We start from the raw sequence: 20,119 nt of genomic DNA on the forward strand, positions 1-20,119 counted from the left end.
ACTCTCTCACACACACGAGTATGTAAATATGTCAATATATTGTAACTACTTGTTTTTATATGTATGCTCCGTTTTATTTTAGGATTGGAGATATTTAGGCCTACAGATTGTGTTATCCATTTCCCACAACAAACATGTGCAGTTGTGCTTACTCACAGATGGTGGAGAGGTCATGGTTAGGAGAGATGGTGGCTGACAAGGAACAAGAAAATACAACATGCACACACACTCCCTTGGAGTTTGTCATCTGGAGCTGAAAAATAGAGAGATGGGAAGGAGGGGAGGAAGAGTGCAGTTTAAAGGTTCATCATCAATAACTGACAATTCTATAATGAATACATATTAGAATAATAATACATAATGACTAATAGTTGCTGTTTTGTGATTGTTTAGCATTTTATTTACTTAACAGTAAGTGTCCCAAGGAGGGATCAAACAGTGTCTCAAACGCAGCAGAAAAGGTCAAATAAGCTTACAAACATTGGTTGTGGTGGGAAAATAAATATAGCCAGCTACAACTGTTATGGCTTAAAAGATCACAAAAATATATGAATTTTTACCTGGCTAAAAGAGAAAAAATATATATTTTTCATAGGCAAAGAAACTCAAAAGGGGTGATTATATTAATTAACAACAATTTTGATACGATTGTGCAAACTGTGCTAAACGATCCTCAAGGAAAATGGATCATTTTAAATATACTATTGGACCAAAAACATATCTGGCTAATTAACCGGTATGGGCCAAATAATAATGACTTCTTCGAAAATATACAGTGCATTTGGAAAGTATTCAGACCCCTTCCCTTTTTCCACATTTTGTTACGTTGCAGCCTTATTCTAAAATATATATTATCATCAATCTACACACAATACCTCACAATGACAAAGCGAAAACAGGTTTTTAGATTTTTTTCCTAATGTATGAAATATAAAAAACAGAAATACCTTATATATGTTTTCAGCCCCTTTGCTATGAGACTTGAAATTGAGCTTACGTGCATCCTGTTTCCATTGATCATCATTGAGATGTTTCTACAACTTGATTGGAGTTCACCCGTGGTAAATTCATTTGATTGGACATGATTTGGAAAGGCACACACCTGTCTATTTAAGGTCCCGCAGTTGTCAGTGCACGTCAGAGCAAAAACCAAGCCATTAGGTTGAAGGATTTGTTTGTTGAGCTCCAAGACAGAATTGTGTCAAGGCACAGATCTGGGGAAGGGTACCAAAACATTTCTGCAGCATTGAAGGTCCCCAACAACACAGTGGCCTCCATCATTCTTAAATGGAAGATGTTTGGAACTACCAAGACTCTTCCTAGAGCTGGCCGCCCGGCCAATTTGAGCAATCGGGGGAAAAGGGCCTTGGTCAGGGAGGTGACAAAGAACCTGATGGTCACTCTGACAGAGCTCTAGAGTTCCTCTGTGGAGATGGTAGAACCTTCCAGAAGGACATCCATCTCTGCAGCAGACGGAGTGGCCAGACGGAAGCCATTCCTCAGTAAAAGGCACATGACAGCCCGCTTGGAGTTGCCAAAAGGTACCTCAAGACTCTCATACCATGAGAAACAAGATTCTCTGGTCTGATGAAACCAAGATTGAACTCTTTGGCCTGAATGCCAAGAGTCAAGTCTGGAGGAAACCTGGCACCATCCCTACGGTGAAGGATGGTGGTGGCAGCATCATGCTGTGGGGAAGTTTTTCAGGGGCAAGGACTGGGAGACTAGTGAGGATCGAGGCAAAGATGAATGGAGCAAAGTACAGAGATCCTTGATGAAAACCTGCTCCAGAGCACTCAGGACCTCAGACTGTGGCGAAGGTTCACCTTCCAACAGGACAAGGACCCTAAGCACACAGCCAAGACAATGCAGGAGGGGCTTCGGGACAAGTCTCTGAATGTCCTTGAGTGGCCCAGCCAGAGAGACCTGAAAATAGCTGTGCAGCAACACTCACCATCCAACCTGACAGAGCTTTTAGAGGATTTGCAGAGAATGGGATAAACTCCCCTAATACAGGTGTGCCAAGCTTGTTTAACTGCGACACAATGCACAGGAAATTGTGTATGGTTCAATATGTTCATACAATTTGAAAAACGGAATGGATTTAAACTGATTGCCCTGATTGCTTCAAAATTAGCAGCATCTGGGGGTGTTAACTCTGGATTTGGAAACTAGAAGTGCTCATTGCTGCAACAATGTGCAGTAAATTGTGTACAGACAAAACATTGTTGATCTAATTCTTTGTATCATAACTTGTATATAACAGAACGCTATTTGCACATTTACCACAAATGTCGCTCTAATTATTCATTTACAACGTGTTCAGGATAAGACTTCTATTCTGAAGCGTCCCCCAAAAAAATCGTAACCCGGAAGTACTTCGTTATTCTTGCTCGCTTCTCAGCGGTCCTTTTGTTGAGGGCTGGGTGCTATCCAGTTGAAGGTGAAACAAATTGAAATATAACTCGGTGAAATCTAAACCGGTATGAAAAGTCGATAATTAAAGCGTTTTGTTCAAATATTCTCCGGGGAAATCCATTAAAGTTTCCCCCCCAACTTCAACTATTGAGGCATTATCTGGCGCAAGGTTAGCGGGCTAACATTAGCTGATTAAACTAGCACACCTAGTTAACAAGCCTGCTACATTTTTTTTTAAATATTATTTTAAACGGAAAAATTATCACAGGAATATTATGGCAGAAGCCGATAAATTAAACATCGACTCCATCATACAGCGACTTCTGGAAGGTAAGAACAGCTCTTTTTCCACACTTTTTTTTGTGGTGAACTAGCAACTTCACAAGCTAGCTAGCATCAACGACTAAAGCTCACCGTATGCTTCCCAGTCGAAACAGGTCGCGCATATATTATGACGACATTTTGTGACGTTTTTGTTATTTTTGGTGTAAGCGATTTTTTTTTTTTTTCTTCTGATCGAGCAAATTATTTATATTGTAACGACCCTTGGTTTATAAACGCGGATATCGACTGCAGCTTGAGCATGCTTTTGGAGCACAGTCGATAGCGCGCTGGACTTTGGGCAAGAAGGTTGAGGGTTCGAGGCCTGCTCCCTGCCTGTTTCGTTACAATACAGTAGAAGCCTGACGGGGCGCTGTTTTAACGTTACCACGCCCCACCATTGTAAAAAATATTTAGGAAGATATAGTAATGCTTTTATTAATGTCTACCTTTGTTTTTACCATATTTATTATATTCCAGACACCTTACTGCATACTTAAAAATGTTATTATGTGAGAAACATTTTTAAAAAATTTCAAAATTTTCCTCAAAGTAGAATTTTTTAAATTTAAGTTAAAATGTTCAAAAACACATTAACTTTTGTCCTTTGAATTAATATATTGTGTTGTGCAAGCCAAACCTTTTATCTGGCTAGCTGGATAGGTAGTTGGCTAAACCTTGAACAGCTCGTGGGTTTGAACTTGCAACCGTCCGGTTACTAGTCCAATGCTCTAACCACTAGTCTACCCTGCCGCCCCATCATTAAGACGCATCTCTTGCGGTATGGTTTTGGAAGCATAAGGACCTTATATTTCATATTAGAGGTCGACCGATTATGATTTTTCAACGCCGATACCGATTTATTGGAGGATCAAAAAAAAAGCTTATACCGATTAATCGGCTTATTTATTTATTTGTAATAATGACAATTACAACAATACTGAATGAACACTTATTTTAACTTAATATAATACATAAATACAAATCAATTTAGTCTCAAATAAATAATGAAACATGTTAAATTTGGTTTAAATAATGCAAAAACAAAGTGTTGGAGAAGAAAGTTCAAGTGCAATATGTGCCATGTAAAAAAAGCTAACATTTAAGTTCCTTGCTCAGAACATGAGAACATATGAAAGCTGGTGGTTCCTTTTAACATGAGACTTCAATATTCCAAGGTAAGAGGTTTTAGGTTGTAGTTAATATAGTATTTATAGTACTATTTCTCTCTATACCATCTGTATTTCATTAACCTTTGACTATTGGATGTTCTTACAGGCAGTTTAGTATTGCCAGTGTAACAGTATAGCTTCCTTCCCTCTCCTCGCTCGAACCAGGAACACATCAACAACAGCCACCCTCGAAGCAGCGTTACCCATGCAGAGCAAGTGGAACAACTACTCCAAGTCTCGAAGCGAGTGACGTTTGAAACGCTATTAATTTGCAGCCCGCTAACTATCTAGCCATTTCACATCGGTTACACCAGCCTAATCTCGGGAGTTGATAGGCTTGAAGTCATAAACTGCGCAATGCTTGAAGCACAACGAAGAGCTGCTGGCAAAACGCACGAAAGTGCTGTTTGAATGAATGGGTACGAGCCTGCTGCTGTCTACCATCGCTCAGACTGCTCTATCAAATATCAAATCATAGACTTAATTATAACATAATAACACACAGAAATACGAGCCTTTGGCCATTAATATGGTCGAATCCGGAAACTATCATTTCAAAAACAAGACGTTTATTATTATCGCCTATACCCTGACTCTGCGTGCAATGAATGCAAGAGAAGTGACACAATTTCATCTGGTTAATAATGCCTGCTAACTTGGATTTCTTTTAGCTAAATATGCAGGTTTAAAAATATATACTTCTGTGTATTGATTTTAAGAAAGGCATTGATGTTTATGGTTAGGTACACGTTGGAGCAACGACAGTCCTTTTTCCGTGAATGAGCACCGCATCGATTATATGCAATGCAGGACATGCTAGATAACTACACATGGTTGATGATATTACTAGTTTAACTAATGAATATGATTGATTGTTTTTTATAAGATAGGTTTAATGCTAGCTAGCAACTTACCGTTGCTTCTTACTGCATTCACGTAACAGGTAGGCTCCTCGTGGAGTGCAATGAGTGGCAGGTGGTTAGAGGGTTGGACTAGTTAACTGGAAGGTTGCAAGATTGAATCCCCAAGCTGACAAGGTAAAAATCTGTCATTCTGCCACTGAACAAGGCAGTTGGCCTAGGAAGGGTGGGTTATCATTGAAAATAAGAACGTGTTCTTAACTGACTTGCCTAGTTAAATAAAGATGTAAAATAAAACATTTAAATAAACAAATTGGCTAAATCGGTGTCCAAAAATACAGATTTCCGATTGTTATGAAAACTTGAAATCGGCCCTAATTAACCGGCCATTCCTATTAATCGGTCAACCTCTATTTCATATCAGCAATCATTTTCAGAAAACAAAAGGTTCAATTGATATACGCCTTTTTCTAGGTTAGGGTTATTGTTCCCACAGAGCCATATCTTCATGTTAAGCGCTTGTTTATGGAAAACAGACTGAAGACAGACACGACCACCTGTGCAAAAATAGCTATCTAGCTTGCTCCGAATACCTTTGTGTAAGCTTAACTTGGGATGTTTAGTCCAGTCGGATGGTGGCACATATAGCTGTATGGATCTGGAAAAAACTGCTACAGTACGTGTCTTTTATTTGAAGGATTCCTTCTCACTGATGAAAGATAAGGGCCAAATGTTTCGAAAGCCGGATAGCAAATGAAGTACATTTTTTGTTAAATATTATTACATTTCTTTCAAACAATACAGAACAGACAACCTACAGACCTCACCCCTATCCCCAGTACCTGCACTACTCTCCACCACAAATTGCACCATTTTGGTCTTCTCCGTCACCCATGCTCTTTCAATAATTAGATAATGAATCATATTTTTTTATTTTACCTTTATTTAACTAGGCAAGTCAGTTAAGGACAAATTCTTATTTTCAATGACTGCTTAGGAACAGTGGGTTAACTGCCTGTTCAGGGGCAGAACTGTCAGCTCAGGGGTTTGACCTTACAACCTTCCGGTTACTAGTCCAACGCTCTAACCACTAGGCTGCCCTATGATTTTTCCATTGTCTTAACAATGGAGGATTGGCTGATTTCCAGTTTAAGTATAATTTATTTCAATATAACTGACGAGAAGAGTATCGTCCAACACATCAGGTACCTTACTGCACCCTCATGACATGTCTTGAAATATGCAGACCTACAGATTAAAAGTACATTTACATTGTAATACTTCTGACAGCAAATTTTCCACCCATACCTTTTGGACTTCATAGCATTCCCAGAAGGCATGGATTATTGAGTCATTGTTAGTTTTACACTTAAGACATGACTCTGTCGTTGTGCTATATCATTTGTGAATTTTGTGTCTTGTATAATAAATTCTATACATTTGAACTGCATTTTTGTTAACTGTTCCAGAATTTCCCCATCTTGTGCCAATATCAGTTATTTTTAAGTATTGGGTTCACTAGTTTATTTTTTTTCCTAAGAAGTTGTCAGTTGGATAGGCTCTCTGCAAGTTTTTGTATATCTTACCTATCATATGAATATCCTTTTCCGACTCATAGGATTCCCTCAAGATTTTGTTGAGTTGCTGCTGAAAAGTCAGTTGAAAACAGCTACACAGTTATCTCGCTCCACATGAGGCACAGTGTTGTGTATGAACAAGTATTCACTTTGTCCTTGTCTCCTGTCCAGTGAAGGGCTCCCGACCTGGCAAAAATGTGCAGCTGACGGAGAACGAGATTCGTGGCCTCTGCCTCAAGTCCCGGGAGATCTTCCTCAGCCAGCCAATACTGCTCGAACTCGAGGCGCCACTCAAGATTTGTGGTGAGGCCAAGTTGTCATTTCTGGGGTTGGGAAACGGGTGCCTCAAATGTTGTACATCAAAGTAGTAGAACTTTGTTAGTTCCAAGAAGGGAAATTGATTAATCATCATCACCATTAACATCAGCTATACAAAGTGTAAAGACAGGAGATGGCTCAGGAACAGAAGACATGTTTCTTAGCAATAAGGGAAGAAAGTGTAGAAAAGTGAAGTGCTGCCAGCACCATATGTAGGCTATGGCAATTAGGAAAACTATTCTCTATCTGTTTAACAACACTCAACCGAAAGGAATCATTACAATGAACACTGAAAAAAATTATACTCGGCCTACAAGCTCATTTAACTGAAGTATTTTGCTGTGGGTGACGGTGCCCAACAGCCTATTTTAGTCCCCGCTCTGTTTTGAACACAAACATCAATACAGTAACAACCTGAACAAACATTTTCCTGTTACTCTTGTGACCTTACACACCATGGTCAACTCTGCCCACTCACAGGTGACGTCCACGGTCAGTACTACGACCTGCTGAGACTATTTGAGTACGGAGGCTTCCCCCCGGAGAGCAACTACCTGTTCTTGGGGGACTATGTGGACCGAGGAAAGCAGTCATTGGAGACAATCTGCCTGCTGCTGGCCTACAAGGTCAAATACCCAGAGAACTTCTTTCTGCTGAGGGGCAACCACGAGTGTGCCTCCATCAACAGAATATACGGCTTCTACGATGAGTGTGAGTTGTTGGGGCTTGGACAGATGCATAACACAGACAGACATGAAAAAAACACGATAGAGCACCTGCATCCACATGAGGCTTCATAAATGAGCATAACAGTCATGGGCACACACACACACAGTAAATGCATATAACAATTCATATGAGTACACAAGGATAATTGTAAGCACTACAGCATGAGCGGTATTCTGACTTCTCCATCCGGCTTGGGTGGTATACCGTATTTGGAAATAGCCACGGCGTGTTTTAATTTTATTTTTTGTACCGTTGAAGCTATTTATTTGAAGTTTTTCCATAAATGTTTATTTGTAGCTACTTTTTAAGGAAATACCCTATGATGAAAATTACTGGCCTCATCTTTTTAAGTGGGAGATCTTGCACAATTGGTGGCTGACTAAATACTTTTTTCCCCACTGTATACTGTAGGCCTACCGTAGATGACATGAGTCTCGCTAGTGTTGAGTAATGTGCAGTTAAAAGTGTTGGTCTTTTATTTATTTTTATTTAACCTTAATTTTACTACATAAATGTGTACTTACTCTGCTGGCATGTTGAACCAGTTTAAGCCCTCATTTGCAATGCAAACCAAAACAAATTACTATGAGAATGAATGGAAGAGGCTGGTGGAAGAGGGAAAACGTAAGCAACTTCTGTCGGCCCTGGAGGCCTTTTGAAAACATGTTTTCACAAGGGCTATTAGCAGGACAATAGACACAATGTGGTCCCAAAAAAAACTCTCTGACATAGTGTCCAGCATATCTTTTAATGATGTCAATTGAATGTCTCGCCAGCTTTGATCCATGTCTTGGCCGTCACTACGCAAAGTTCTTTGTCAAATTAATAATTGGGTCAACTACAGAACAGTACAAAACAAGAGAACAAACACATGGTTAATGTTAAATAAATAAAAATATAAAACATAAAAAAAATAAAATGTCTTACAAAAGAGCCTTTCCGTATGTCCACTCAAGTTTCTTCAACTGTCTTCTGACTGTGATTAGAGTGATGCTTTTGCCAATCGCTCATCTTCAACCATCAGTGAGTCCATCCCCAGCTAGCACACTAGATCTGGGCCAATTCCGGCTGAGAGTCAGGGCACTCGGCTGAAAGTCAGAAGTCATGTGGTACGAGTCTGGCAGTATTACTTACGGCTAGGATGCGGAGATTGAGCTCAGGCCGGTTCCAGTTATCTGGCCCAAATGTGTTAGTTGGTGCTTGGGCCGATTGTGGCTACTCTCTGGCATATGATTACATGGGCTGCTTTATATAATTAGCATTTCATAATTTATTTTCTGTGTTCATAAAATGAACATTTTAAATTAAATTGTTTAATAGTCTTGTTTAAGTAGTATTTTAGTATTTTGATACTTTTCCAAGGCAATTGATCAACACAACATTTTGTGGATGGGGCCTCCTGTGTGGTGCAGCAGTCTAAGACACTGCATCGCAGTGCAATCTGTGTTGCTACAGATGCTGGTTCGATACCCATGCTGGCTGTGACCGGGAGACCCATGAGACGACGCACAATTGGCCCAGTGTTGTCCGGGTTAGGGGAGGGTTTGGCCGGCTGGGATGTCCATGTCCCATCGTGCTGTAGCGACTCCTGTGGCACGCCAGACGCGTGCACTCTGATACGGTCACCAGGTGGACATGTTTCCTCTGACACATTGGTGTGGCTGGCTTCTGGGTTAAGCGTGCATTGTGTCAAGAAGCAGTGCTGCTTGGCGGGGTTGTGTTTCGTGGACACACGGCTCGCAACCTTCGCCTCTCCCGAGGCCGTGCGATGGTATATGACAATTGACTCTTACCGAGTCCACCAAATGCATTGTTGTCCATCCATTGTCTGGATGGATCCAGAACAAATTACTATTGGAATAAATATCACTGAATGACAGAAATATTGGAATAAAGTAGGCTAGTGAAGGCAACAAATTGTTGCTTACTGGAACACCCAAGTCATCCAATTGTTTTAATAGGATTTGAAGCAATAGCTTAGCATGTGGTCAACTATTTCAGCTGCGTTTCACGCTGCTCTGAGACAAGCAAGACTACTTAATAAACATATACATTTTTAAACGGTATTTCATCAAATTCAATGATTTGTCCTATTGTAAAGTGTAGCCTAAAGGCCAAAATGGGCGAACTTGCAATGTATTCAATGCTTAATTACTCTAAACCACAATCTAACTCAAATGCCTCCAGCTGTCCATCCCTACTGTAAATAAAAACACAGAATATCTATCTAAGGGGCTTTTATATAATTATAATGCAGGGTTAATAATAATGATGAAGATGGTAATCATTGTTGGATAACAGATCACAATATTAAAAACTTTCACATGCATTCATGAATTAAATCTCTTTAGCCGACATGTTGCAGTTCATCTGATGAAGGTGCACATGGGCCTATTTATATAATGAATATGAAATCGGAGGGAAGGAATTATAAAATAATAAAGCATTAGACCTCTCACTAATGGTGTCAGTCATACAAAAGTTATACTTAAATCCGAACTGGTTGGCGATTATGAAAGTACATGGCCATAAAGGCCAGATAATTTTTCAAGCTGTTCAAACATTCATAAATAACCAGCAGGGTTAAATAATATAAACAGTGGTTATAGAGGGTGCAACCGGTCAGGCTTTTCATAGCTGAGCATTCAGAGGTTGAGAGAGGTCGACTGACTGACTGCATATGGACAGGGGTCTCGTTTTATATTGAAAGTCAAGTGTTTTTTTACACGTAAATGAGCTTACAATGAAAAATCAAGGTATTTTTTTGCACGTGCTGTATATAGATTTTTTTATACTGTATTATTGATTGTATGTTTGTTTATTCCATGTGTTACTCTGTTGTATGTGTCGAACTGCTTTGCTTCATCTTGGCCAGGTCGCAGTTGCAAATGAGAACTTGTTCTCAACTAGCCTACCTGGTTAAATAAAGGTGGGGGGGAAACATTCTAATGTTTATTATAGAAAGAATGTAGCCAGCTACCTTTCCTAATTTTTTTGCTTAAAGTTAATCTTGCATTTTACTGGAGAAAAGTAGACTGGCTACACCAAAAAAAAGTAGCTACACATCAGTCAGAGCGCTGTTTACTGATAGAACGCTCGTTCGTGAATACTCATCCGAGTAGAGAAGGGAAACTGAAGGACAGAATTGATGCAGAGCAGACATTACAATAAGAAGCATTTTAGATCTGCGTTTACAAAAAGCCGCAAAATATTTCTTATTTGATATTTTTTCCTATGTGGAAAACAAAGAATTCTGTGTTAACGCTACACCTTAGTTTAACTTGCTAGTTATCTAAGTGGCTGAATTAATAAGATGACAAGGCATCATATTGTATTAGTTTTTGGCCGTGTTTGAGAAGTCAAAGCCCTTTGGATGAGTTATCTGTGCAGCTGCCACTGCTCTCTTGATTTTCCTTGTGTTTTTTCTCAGCCCGTGGCCTCCTCCCCCATCTTCTCCAAGTAGAGCAGTCAGGCCCATTGCGCTAGCGACTCCACACAGACACAGTGTGTACACATGCTGCTCCAGAGCCAGTACTGTACTGTTCTTCCTCCAGACAAGCATGCGTCAAAAATGTGTTCATTTGCACAATGTCTCTCGTTCACATTCGCTTGTAAAGTTCCAAACTCACCAAAAATGACATTAGGTAGCACCTACCTAATGTATGTATAACTTTGTGAGCTGGATGACCTGTCTTTGCACTTCGTGGGCTTGTCTTTGTGTGTACTAAGCTGATAATAACGTAAATCCTGGGATGAGAGAAGAACAGTATGACAATATGAAAATTTGGATGCTGCCCAATCCTATTCTCCATACACTTAACTTGAATTTTCATGGTTAGGCATCGGATGTTGCCACACGGATCTCAAGTCGTCCCATATCTCAGTATATAGAATAAATGTATTAACATTCTGAACTCTTATGCACCCAATGCCATAATGACTTTAATTCAACATGACTGGTCAAATAAAACATTATTAAATAAGTTGCGCAAACGAGCTGAACTCTTGAGTTTTAGTGAGGAACTTTGACATTTTTTAAAAAGGTCGACAAACGATTGGTTGCTTACAGAGCATGTATTATGCAAAGTGCAAAATAAGAATGCAATAAATTATGTGAGTGATTTTCAGGACAAAGCAAAGACCAGGTTAATTAGCTTTGAAGATCAGGGTTCAGTTTTGACGGGTGGAACGCATTACAAAACGTTCAGATAGAAAGGCATTTTGTATAACAGAAATTATTTTATGTCATGAAGAATTGGGCATCATCTCTATTCATTACGTTGCAATTCCCAACATTCTGAACTGTTCATTTTACTGAATACGCCCTAGATTAATTTAGATATTGCCCCTTGTAGGTAAGAGGCGGTACAATATCAAGCTGTGGAAGACCTTCACCGACTGCTTCAACTGCCTGCCTGTGGCGGCCATCGTCGACGAGAAGATATTTTGTTGTCATGGAGGTATGAAGTTGTAGTATTTATCAAATGGCTCCTCTGCACACATTTCCGGTTGATTTTGAAATACCCTTGTGTCCTTGTCACAATGTGCCATGTTAACTCCCATTGCAACTGTAGAATATCAACTGCGTAGAAAGAGTGAAAGGAAAAACTCAGCTGAGAGAGAGAGAAATTACATCTTTTGGATAGGGCCAGGCTGGGATGTAGGCTGTAGTTTTTGTCATTCAGACCATGACCGATGAGATTTAGGCAGACTGAGAAATGGACATCACCGAGATTAGTTCCATTATCTTAAAGGGTATTCTTTTTAATGATCTTTTAGGTGGTTGTAATTGAAAAGCCATATTAAAAATATATATTATACAAGCTTTACACCCAAGCTATCTCTCGTGCGACAGTCTATACCTCATAAAAATTAAATCCTCCCATCCCCCAGGCCTGTCCCCTGATCTCCAGTCTATGGAGCAGGTGCGGCGGGTGATGCGGCCCACGGACGTGCCTGACCAGGGCCTGCTATGCGACCTGCTGTGGGCAGACCCGGACAAGGATGTGCTGGGCTGGGGAGAGAATGACCGTGGCGTCTCCTTCACCTTTGGCGCCGACGTGGTCACCAAGTTCCTCCACAAGCACGACATGGACCTCATCTGCAGGGCCCACCAGGTCAGTGACTACCGAGGGCGTTTAGGGAGCAGAAAGATCCCGGGCAGGTATACTGTTTTTATTTAACCTTTATTTATACAGGTAAGTCAATTAAGAACAGCTTCTTATTTGATAACTTGTTAGAATGCCAGCAGCATACCACCCTGCATCCCACTGCTGGCTTGTTTCTGAAGCTGGTCCTGGTTGGTCTCTGGATGGGAGACTAGATGCTGCTGGAAGTGGTGATGGAGGGCCAGTAGGAGGCACCCTTTCCTCTGGTCTAAAACAATATATCCCAATGCCCCAGGTCAGTGATTGGGGACATTGCCCTGTGTAGGGTGTCGTCTTTCGGAAGGGACGCTAAACAGGTGTCCTGACTCTCTGTGGTCACTAAAGATCCAATGGCACTTGTCGTAAGAGTAGGGGTGTTAACCCCGGTGTTCTGGCAAAATTTCAAATCTGGCCCTCATACCATCACGGTCACCTAATCATCCCTAGTTTACAATTGGCTCATTCATCTCCTCTCCTCTGTAACTATTTCCCATGTCGCTGCTGTAAATGAGAATGTGTTCCCAGTCAACTTACCTGGTAAAATAAGAGTTAAAGACTTGAAAAAATGCGTCCTTAAATTAACCTCTAGCGACGAGCAATCCTGTATCCGGGAGCCTAATCACAGCCTCAAGCTCATTACCATAACGCAACGTTTCCTATTCATGAAAATCGCAAATGAAATAAATATATTCAAACACAAGCTTAGCCTTTTGTTAACAACACTGTCATCTCACATTTTCAAAATATGCTTTTCAACCAAAGCTACACAAGCATTTGTGTAAGAGTATTGATCGCCTAGTATAGCATTAAGCCTAGCATTCAGCAGGCAACATTTTCACAAAAACAAGAAAAGCATTCAAATAAAATCATTTACCTTTGAAGAACTTTGGATGTTTTCAATGACGAGACCCTTAGTTAGATAGCAAATGTTCATTTTTTCCAAAAAGATTATTTGTGTAGACGAAATAGCTCCATTTTGTACATCACGTTTGGCTAAGAAAATTACCGGAAAATGCAGTCACTTACAACGCAGAACGTTTTTCCAAATTAGCTCCATAATATCGACAGAAACATGGCAAAAGTTGTTTAGAATCAATCCTCAAGGTGTTTTTCACATATCTATTCGATAATCTATCAGTGGTGGCAGTTGGCTTCTCATCAGAAGCAAACGGAAAAATACTGCAGCTGGAGATTACGCAATAATTGCGACGGAGGACACCAAGCGACCACCTGGTAGATGTAGTCTCTTATGGTCAATCTTCCAATGATGCCTACAAATACATCACAATGCTGTCGACACCTTGGGGAAGCGACAGAAAGCCTAAACTCATTCGTGGCCCATTCACAGCCATATAAGGAGTCATTGGCATGAGGCGGTTTCAAAAAATGCGGCACTTCCTGATTGGATTTTTATCTGTGTTTTTTCTGTAACATCAGTTCTGTGGCACTCAGACAATTTCTTTGCAGTTTTGGAAACGTCAGTGTTTTCTTTCCAAAGCTGTCAATTATATGCATAGTCGAGCATCTTTTCGTGACAAAATATCTTGTTTAGAACGGGAACGTTTTTCATTCAAAAATTAAAATAGCGCCCCCTATATCCAAGAAGGTTTTTTAGAAGCTTGCCGTATTCATTACTTACCGACAGCTGCAATTCCCACGTTTTTATTTTTATTTTCATTGCTAAGTCTAACACTATCATGAATCCTAGTCAAATTTTTGTAGTTCAGAGTGAAGTATTTATTTTGTTTCATAGCACTAGTTTCTCACCCTGGCTTTAGCCGCTGGGGGAGAAGGCCTGCCCAGGCAAGTCCAGGGGGGTTGCCTAGCAACACATGCCTTGAAAGGGAGGCAACCTCAGCGCAACAAATTCCCATGATTCTATGCTAGATTAGGACCGAACAATTAGTGTGACAGCTAAAATAGCTTAGAAAAAATACGATTTCAGCTAATAGGGAGAAATATCTAACAAAATAACTACATTATGCATTCACTGATCATATCAAACTCTTTACTTATAATTAGTGTTGCACGTCATGATGCTTATGATACTAACATTTTAGAATACCGTAGTATTGTTTCTAAAAAAAATACTACCAAATTTGTCGCTCCCTCTGATCTAAAGAACCAGCTGGCGCCTGTTGTAAAATGTTTATAAAGTCAATTTTATTTATAATTTCAGTTTAAGGAGTTTCTAGCTCAAACAGTAAAAACAAATATGATACATATTACCAAAGTTACCTTTTTTCTTCCAGTGCGATTTCGCACACATTTGATATCATTTCGCAAACCATGTCACTGGCCGTTTGAAACTAATCGCGTGTTGCTAATTATAGGTTTGTTAACATGTTGTTCAGTCATGTTACCTAGCCTGCTAACAACCTTCTAACATTTGATTGGCACAGGAAGAAAGGGAAAAGGCCTGCTACTCATGATTTTCAAAGCTAGGATTCATATAGGTCTAATGTAAGCCTAAACTACAGTTTAAGTCAGAAGTTTACATACACCTTAGCCAAATACATTTTAAACTCAATTTTTCACCACTCCTGACATTTAATCCTAGTAAAAATTGCCTGTCTTAGGTAGGTTAGGATCATCACTTTGTTTTAAGAATGTGAAATGTCAGAATAATAGTAGAGAGAATTATTTATTTATTTCATCACATTCCCAGTGGGTCAGAAGTTTACATACACTCAATTAATATTTGGTAGCATTGCCTTTAAATTGTTTAACTTGGGTCAAACGTTTCGGGTAGCCTTCCACAAGCTTCCCACAATAAGTTGGGTGAATTTTTGGCACATTCCTCTCGACAGAGCTGGTGAAACTGAGTCAGGTTTTTAGGTCTCCTTGCTCGCACACACACTTTTCCAGTTCTGCCCACACATTTTCTGTTGGATTGAGGTCAGGGCTTTGTGATGGCCACTCCAATACCTTGACTTTGTTGTCCTTAAGCCATTTTGCCACAACTTTGGAGGTATGCGTGAGGTCATTGTCCATTTGGAAGACCCATTTGTGACCAAGCTTTAACGTCCTGACTGATGTCTTGAGATGTTGCTTCAATATATCCCCATTTTCCTGCCTCATGATGTCATCTATTTTGTGAATAGCATCAGTCCCTTCTGCAGCAATGATGCTGCCACCCCGTGCTTCACGGTTGGGATGGTGTTCTTTGGCTTGCAAGCTTCCCCCTTTTCCTCCAAACATAACGATGGTCATAATGGCCAAACAATTTTTGTTTGATCAGACCAGAGGACATTTCTCCAAAAAGTACCATCTTTGTCCCCATGTGCAGTTGCAAACCGTAGTATGGCCTTTCAGGTTATGCCGATATAGGACTAGTTTCTACTGTGGATATAGATACTTTTGTACCTGTTTCCTCCAGCATCTTCACAATGTCCTTTGCTGCTGTTCTGGGATTGATTTGCACTTTTCGCACTGAAATATGTTCCTCTCTAGGAGACAGAACTAGTATCCTTCCAGAGCGGCATGATGGCTGCGTGGTCCTATGGTGTTTATACTATTGTTTAGATGAAAGTGGTACCTTCAGGCGTTTGGAAATTGAACCAGACTTGTGGGTGTCTGGAAAAATTACTTGTGTCATGCACAAAGTAGATGTCCTAACCGACTTGCCAAAACTATAGTTTGTTAACAAGAAATTTGTGAAGTGGTTGAAAAACGAGTTTTAATGACTCCAACCTAAGTGTATGTAAACTTCCGACTTCAACTGTGTATACAAAATCTATTTCTGCTTCTCCTTTAGATTCTGTTTGGTGCCTAATGTTTTTAAAGTTGGGTGCAGTGTGTGTATATGTTTGTGGGAGAGAGTGATGTGTCTGTTTATGAGGCATAAAGATCATTATGCATGTACAGTATATTCCTTCCTCCCATTCTTCCAGCCAAATCACAGGTAGGCTTTGCAAATATGAGCAAATCAAACATTCTACGCACTAATAAAGTGAACAGTGTGAAGTCAATATGTGTTGTATTGAGTAGAAGTGGGAATATCAGTGACAGTTTTTTTGCGCAGCACATCTGCATAACGGTTAGAAAACGGGCACAAGCATTCAGCGCGAACAGGGCGCTAGTCCACTCTGAATTCCCCGATTACCCCCCCGTGCTATTGTGATACTTGGCCTGTTTTGTGACGCCACATATATTGGAAATGTGGGTGGGTACATTTGTGGATGACAATCCTACTTGCTCCACCTTTAATCTTTTGTCTCTAGTGATAAGTATTTGGTTGTATGTTTTAGAGGTCGACCGATTATGATTTTTCAATGCCGATACCGATTATTGGAGGACCTAAAAAGCCGATACCGATTAATCGGACGTTTTTAAAATGTGTGTGTGTGTGTATATATATATTATATATATGACAATTACAACACTACTGAATGAACAATGAACACTTTCATTTTAACTTAATATAATACATAACATCTATTTAGTCTCAAATAAATAATGTAACATGCTCAATTTGGTTTAAATAATGCAAAAACAGTGTTGGAGAAGAAAGTAAAAGTGCAATATGTGCCATGTAAAAAAAGCTAATGTTTAAGTTCCTTGCTCAGAACATGTGAAAGCTGGTGGTTCAATATTCCCAGTAAAGAAATATTAGGTTGCAGTTATTATAGGAATTATGATGCGTCGACTATTTTTCTCTATACCATTTGTATTTTATTTTTCATTTGACTATTTATGTTCTAATAGGCACTTCAGTATTGCCAGCCTAATCTCAGGAGTTGATAGGCTTGAAGTCAATAACAGCGTTATGATAAAGCATTGCTAAGAGCTGCTGGCAAACGCAGTAAAGTTTGAATTAGTGCTTACAAGCCTGCTGCTGCCTACCACCGCTCAGTCTGCTATATCAAATCATAGACTTAATTATAATATAATAAACACATAAATACGAGCCTTTGGTCATTGTGGTTATATCCGGAAACTATAATTTTTCGAAAACAAAACGTTTATTCTTTCAGTGAAATAAGGAACTGTTCCGTATTTCGGGTGGCATCCCTAAGTCTAAATATTGCTGTTACATTGTACAACCTTCAATGTTATGTCAGAATTATGTAAAATTCTGGCATATACACTGACTCTGCGTGCAATGAATGCAAGAGAAGTGACAGAATTTCCCTAGTTAATATTGCCTGCTAACATGAATTTCTTAACTAAATATGCAGGTTTAAAATATATATACTTCTGTGTATTGATTTTTAAGAAAGTCAAGATGTTTATGTTTAGGTACATTTGTGCAACGATTGTGCTTTTTTTCGCGAATGTGCCTTCATCACCCGTTTGGCGAAGTAGGCTGTGATTCGATGATAATTTATCAGGCACCTCATTGATTATATGCAACGCAGGACAAGCTAGTTAACTACACATAGTTGACGATATTACTAGGTTAAGTAGTGATTATGTGAAGATTGATTGTTTTTTATAAGATCAGTTTCATGCTAGCTAGCAACTTACCTTGGATCCTTGCTGCGCTCGCGTAATAGGTGGTCAGCAGTTTCCTCGTGGAATGCAATGTAATCGGCCATAAGCTGCGTCCAAAAATGCCGATTAGCGTTTGTTGTGAAAACTTGAAATTGGCCCTAATTAATCGGCCATGCCAATTAATCGGTCGACCTTAATCGGGTTGGTTTTGCAATGGAAAACAAAAACTAGCATTTATTGGTCAATTTCAGATTGTACCTCTTCATTTCACTCCATTTCATACCATTTCGTGCCTACTGAACACAGCCCTACTTCGTTCCTCAGGTGGTTGAGGATGGCTACGAGTTCTTTGCGAAGAGGCAGCTAGTGACACTGTTCTCGGCCCCCAACTACTGCGGCGAGTTTGACAACGCCGGAGCCATGATGAGCGTGGACGAGACCCTCATGTGCTCCTTCCAGGTAAAGGGATATTACTAACTTTCTAATCTTTAAGTTTTAGTATTGTGTTGAGGATGTTGTCTGCATGTCCTTTGTTTTGTCTGTAATGGTACTTGTCTGTATTAGCTGGTGTAAACAGATTTCCCCTTTTTGGAATCAATATAGTACTATTTTAAAACTGCACTAATGTTTTTATAGTGTTATATAGTTAGCATGTATTATAGGGTTTTCTTGATTTTGAATGCAAGTCTCTTATTTGTTTGTTCTCAAACCTTCCAAGATCCTGAAGCCTGCAGACAAGAAGCTGTTCTATGGGGGTGGAGGGGGCATGGGCTCCGGACGTCCTGTCACCCCCCCCCAGGAAAGCCAAGAAGTGAAATGACTCGCCCCTCCCTCAGCCTCCACCTGCACTCCCACCATGTTTGCCCTCTCTACCTCTCTTTCCTCTCTTTCACCAAACAGCCAGAAATCAAACCAGTACCCAGGGCTTTTTCCTTTTTTTATCGTAAGAAAAACATGTAATGCTATGAATTGTCTATGAGTGGGTGTTTGAGAGAACGAGACATGGAATGCGTGTGTTTCCGTCTGCAAGCGAGCATTAAAAAGTGTGTGCGTGTGTGTGCATTATGTGTGAAAATTTGAGAGATTTGTACTATCCCCTTCTCTTACCACTTTGCCCCATTGAAAGGATGGAACCACAGTGTCGTCCTGTACAGTAATTGTGACTGAAAAAAGCTGGGTTCGGGAGACAGCTGACCTGATGAATTTAGCAGCAAACTCGTGCAAACAGATGGTGTGTTTGTGCAAAGGGGGATTAGTTTGTTTTTTCCCTGTCCCCTGTACTGTAAAATATCAAACAGATGTGTATGTGCCGTGTGACTACTCCCGCTTCAAGAAAGACATTTGAATATCCTCGAGCAGGAGAGGTTAAATGTGTCAATTGTCTCAAAGGAAAGCAAGCATGCCCTCCACTCGCACACACATACAATGACCCTTTTCACAGATTCATACGAGCCAGAGCTGTAAAAACCACACAATTTAGGTTTGTACAGATTTGATTACTTGAAAGAGATTTTTTGTGAATTCGTTTTGTAGTCTCATCAAGTTGACCAATAAAGCAAGAATCTGAATGAAGTTCTTCATTCATTGCTTGTCTTATCTTTGCTAACCACTGCAGTTTGTTGTCATATTAAAAGGAATGATACCCTTATCCCCCTCTTTTTTTGTACTGTGGCTTTAATGTTTCAAGCCCCTTCTGGGGGCTTCATAATTTAAATCCCATTTCTTAATCCTCATTCTCTACCAACCTAAATTGATTTAGAAACTGACATGGACTAGTGCTTTTGTTATGAAATCCAGTTTAGTTATATATATATATATTTTAAAGAACTCCTGCACACACTACCTCTACATGTTTTTTTTATTGTGGCAACGTTTCGTTCCGGGACATTTTTATGACAGTCAGCTTTGGGACTGTAATTCTCTGCGCCTCAAATGAGAGAAGCATGGCGCTGCGTGTTCACATTTCGCCATGAAATACCTTCCAATAGTTTAGTCACATATCAACCAACTAAGTGTCGTCTATTTGCTGTCCATAGGGTGGCGCTCTGAGTTGCAACACTAAAGTGGGCTGAGGTAGAATGTGAGGGGTCATTGGACTTTCATATGGTCAACGTTGCTCATTGGTTAAGCACCCCAGTAAG

The 20,119-nt window shown here is 39.9% G+C and overlaps 1 protein-coding gene across 1 annotated transcript; it reads left to right on the forward strand.

The window, feature by feature from the left end:
• The first annotated feature begins 2,404 nt into the window (after window positions 1-2,404).
• ppp1cab (protein phosphatase 1, catalytic subunit, alpha isozyme b) lies at window positions 2,405-19,634 on the forward strand. The gene is made up of 7 exons (XM_064923595.1): window positions 2,405-2,748; window positions 6,520-6,651; window positions 7,147-7,377; window positions 11,751-11,855; window positions 12,289-12,512; window positions 18,303-18,437; window positions 18,697-19,634. Exons 1-7 carry the CDS (start codon window positions 2,694-2,696, stop codon window positions 18,796-18,798), a joined length of 984 nt encoding a protein of 327 aa, XP_064779667.1. The 5' UTR covers window positions 2,405-2,693; the 3' UTR covers window positions 18,799-19,634.
• Window positions 19,635-20,119: the final 485 nt, after the last annotated feature.

Source organism: Oncorhynchus masou, chromosome 18, assembly GCF_036934945.1.
Source record: "Oncorhynchus masou masou isolate Uvic2021 chromosome 18, UVic_Omas_1.1, whole genome shotgun sequence".
Taxonomy (NCBI): domain Eukaryota; kingdom Metazoa; phylum Chordata; class Actinopteri; order Salmoniformes; family Salmonidae; genus Oncorhynchus; species Oncorhynchus masou.

Coding starts and splice junctions, on each gene's coding strand:
- ppp1cab (XM_064923595.1), top strand. CDS start 2,694: ATGGCAGAAGCCGATAAATTAAACATCGACTCCATCATACAGCGACTT. Junction 11,856..12,288: donor GATATTTTGTTGTCATGGAG/GTATGAAGTTGT, acceptor CCCATCCCCCAG/GCCTGTCCCCTGATCTCCAG. Junction 18,438..18,696: donor CCCTCATGTGCTCCTTCCAG/GTAAAGGGATAT, acceptor AAACCTTCCAAG/ATCCTGAAGCCTGCAGACAA.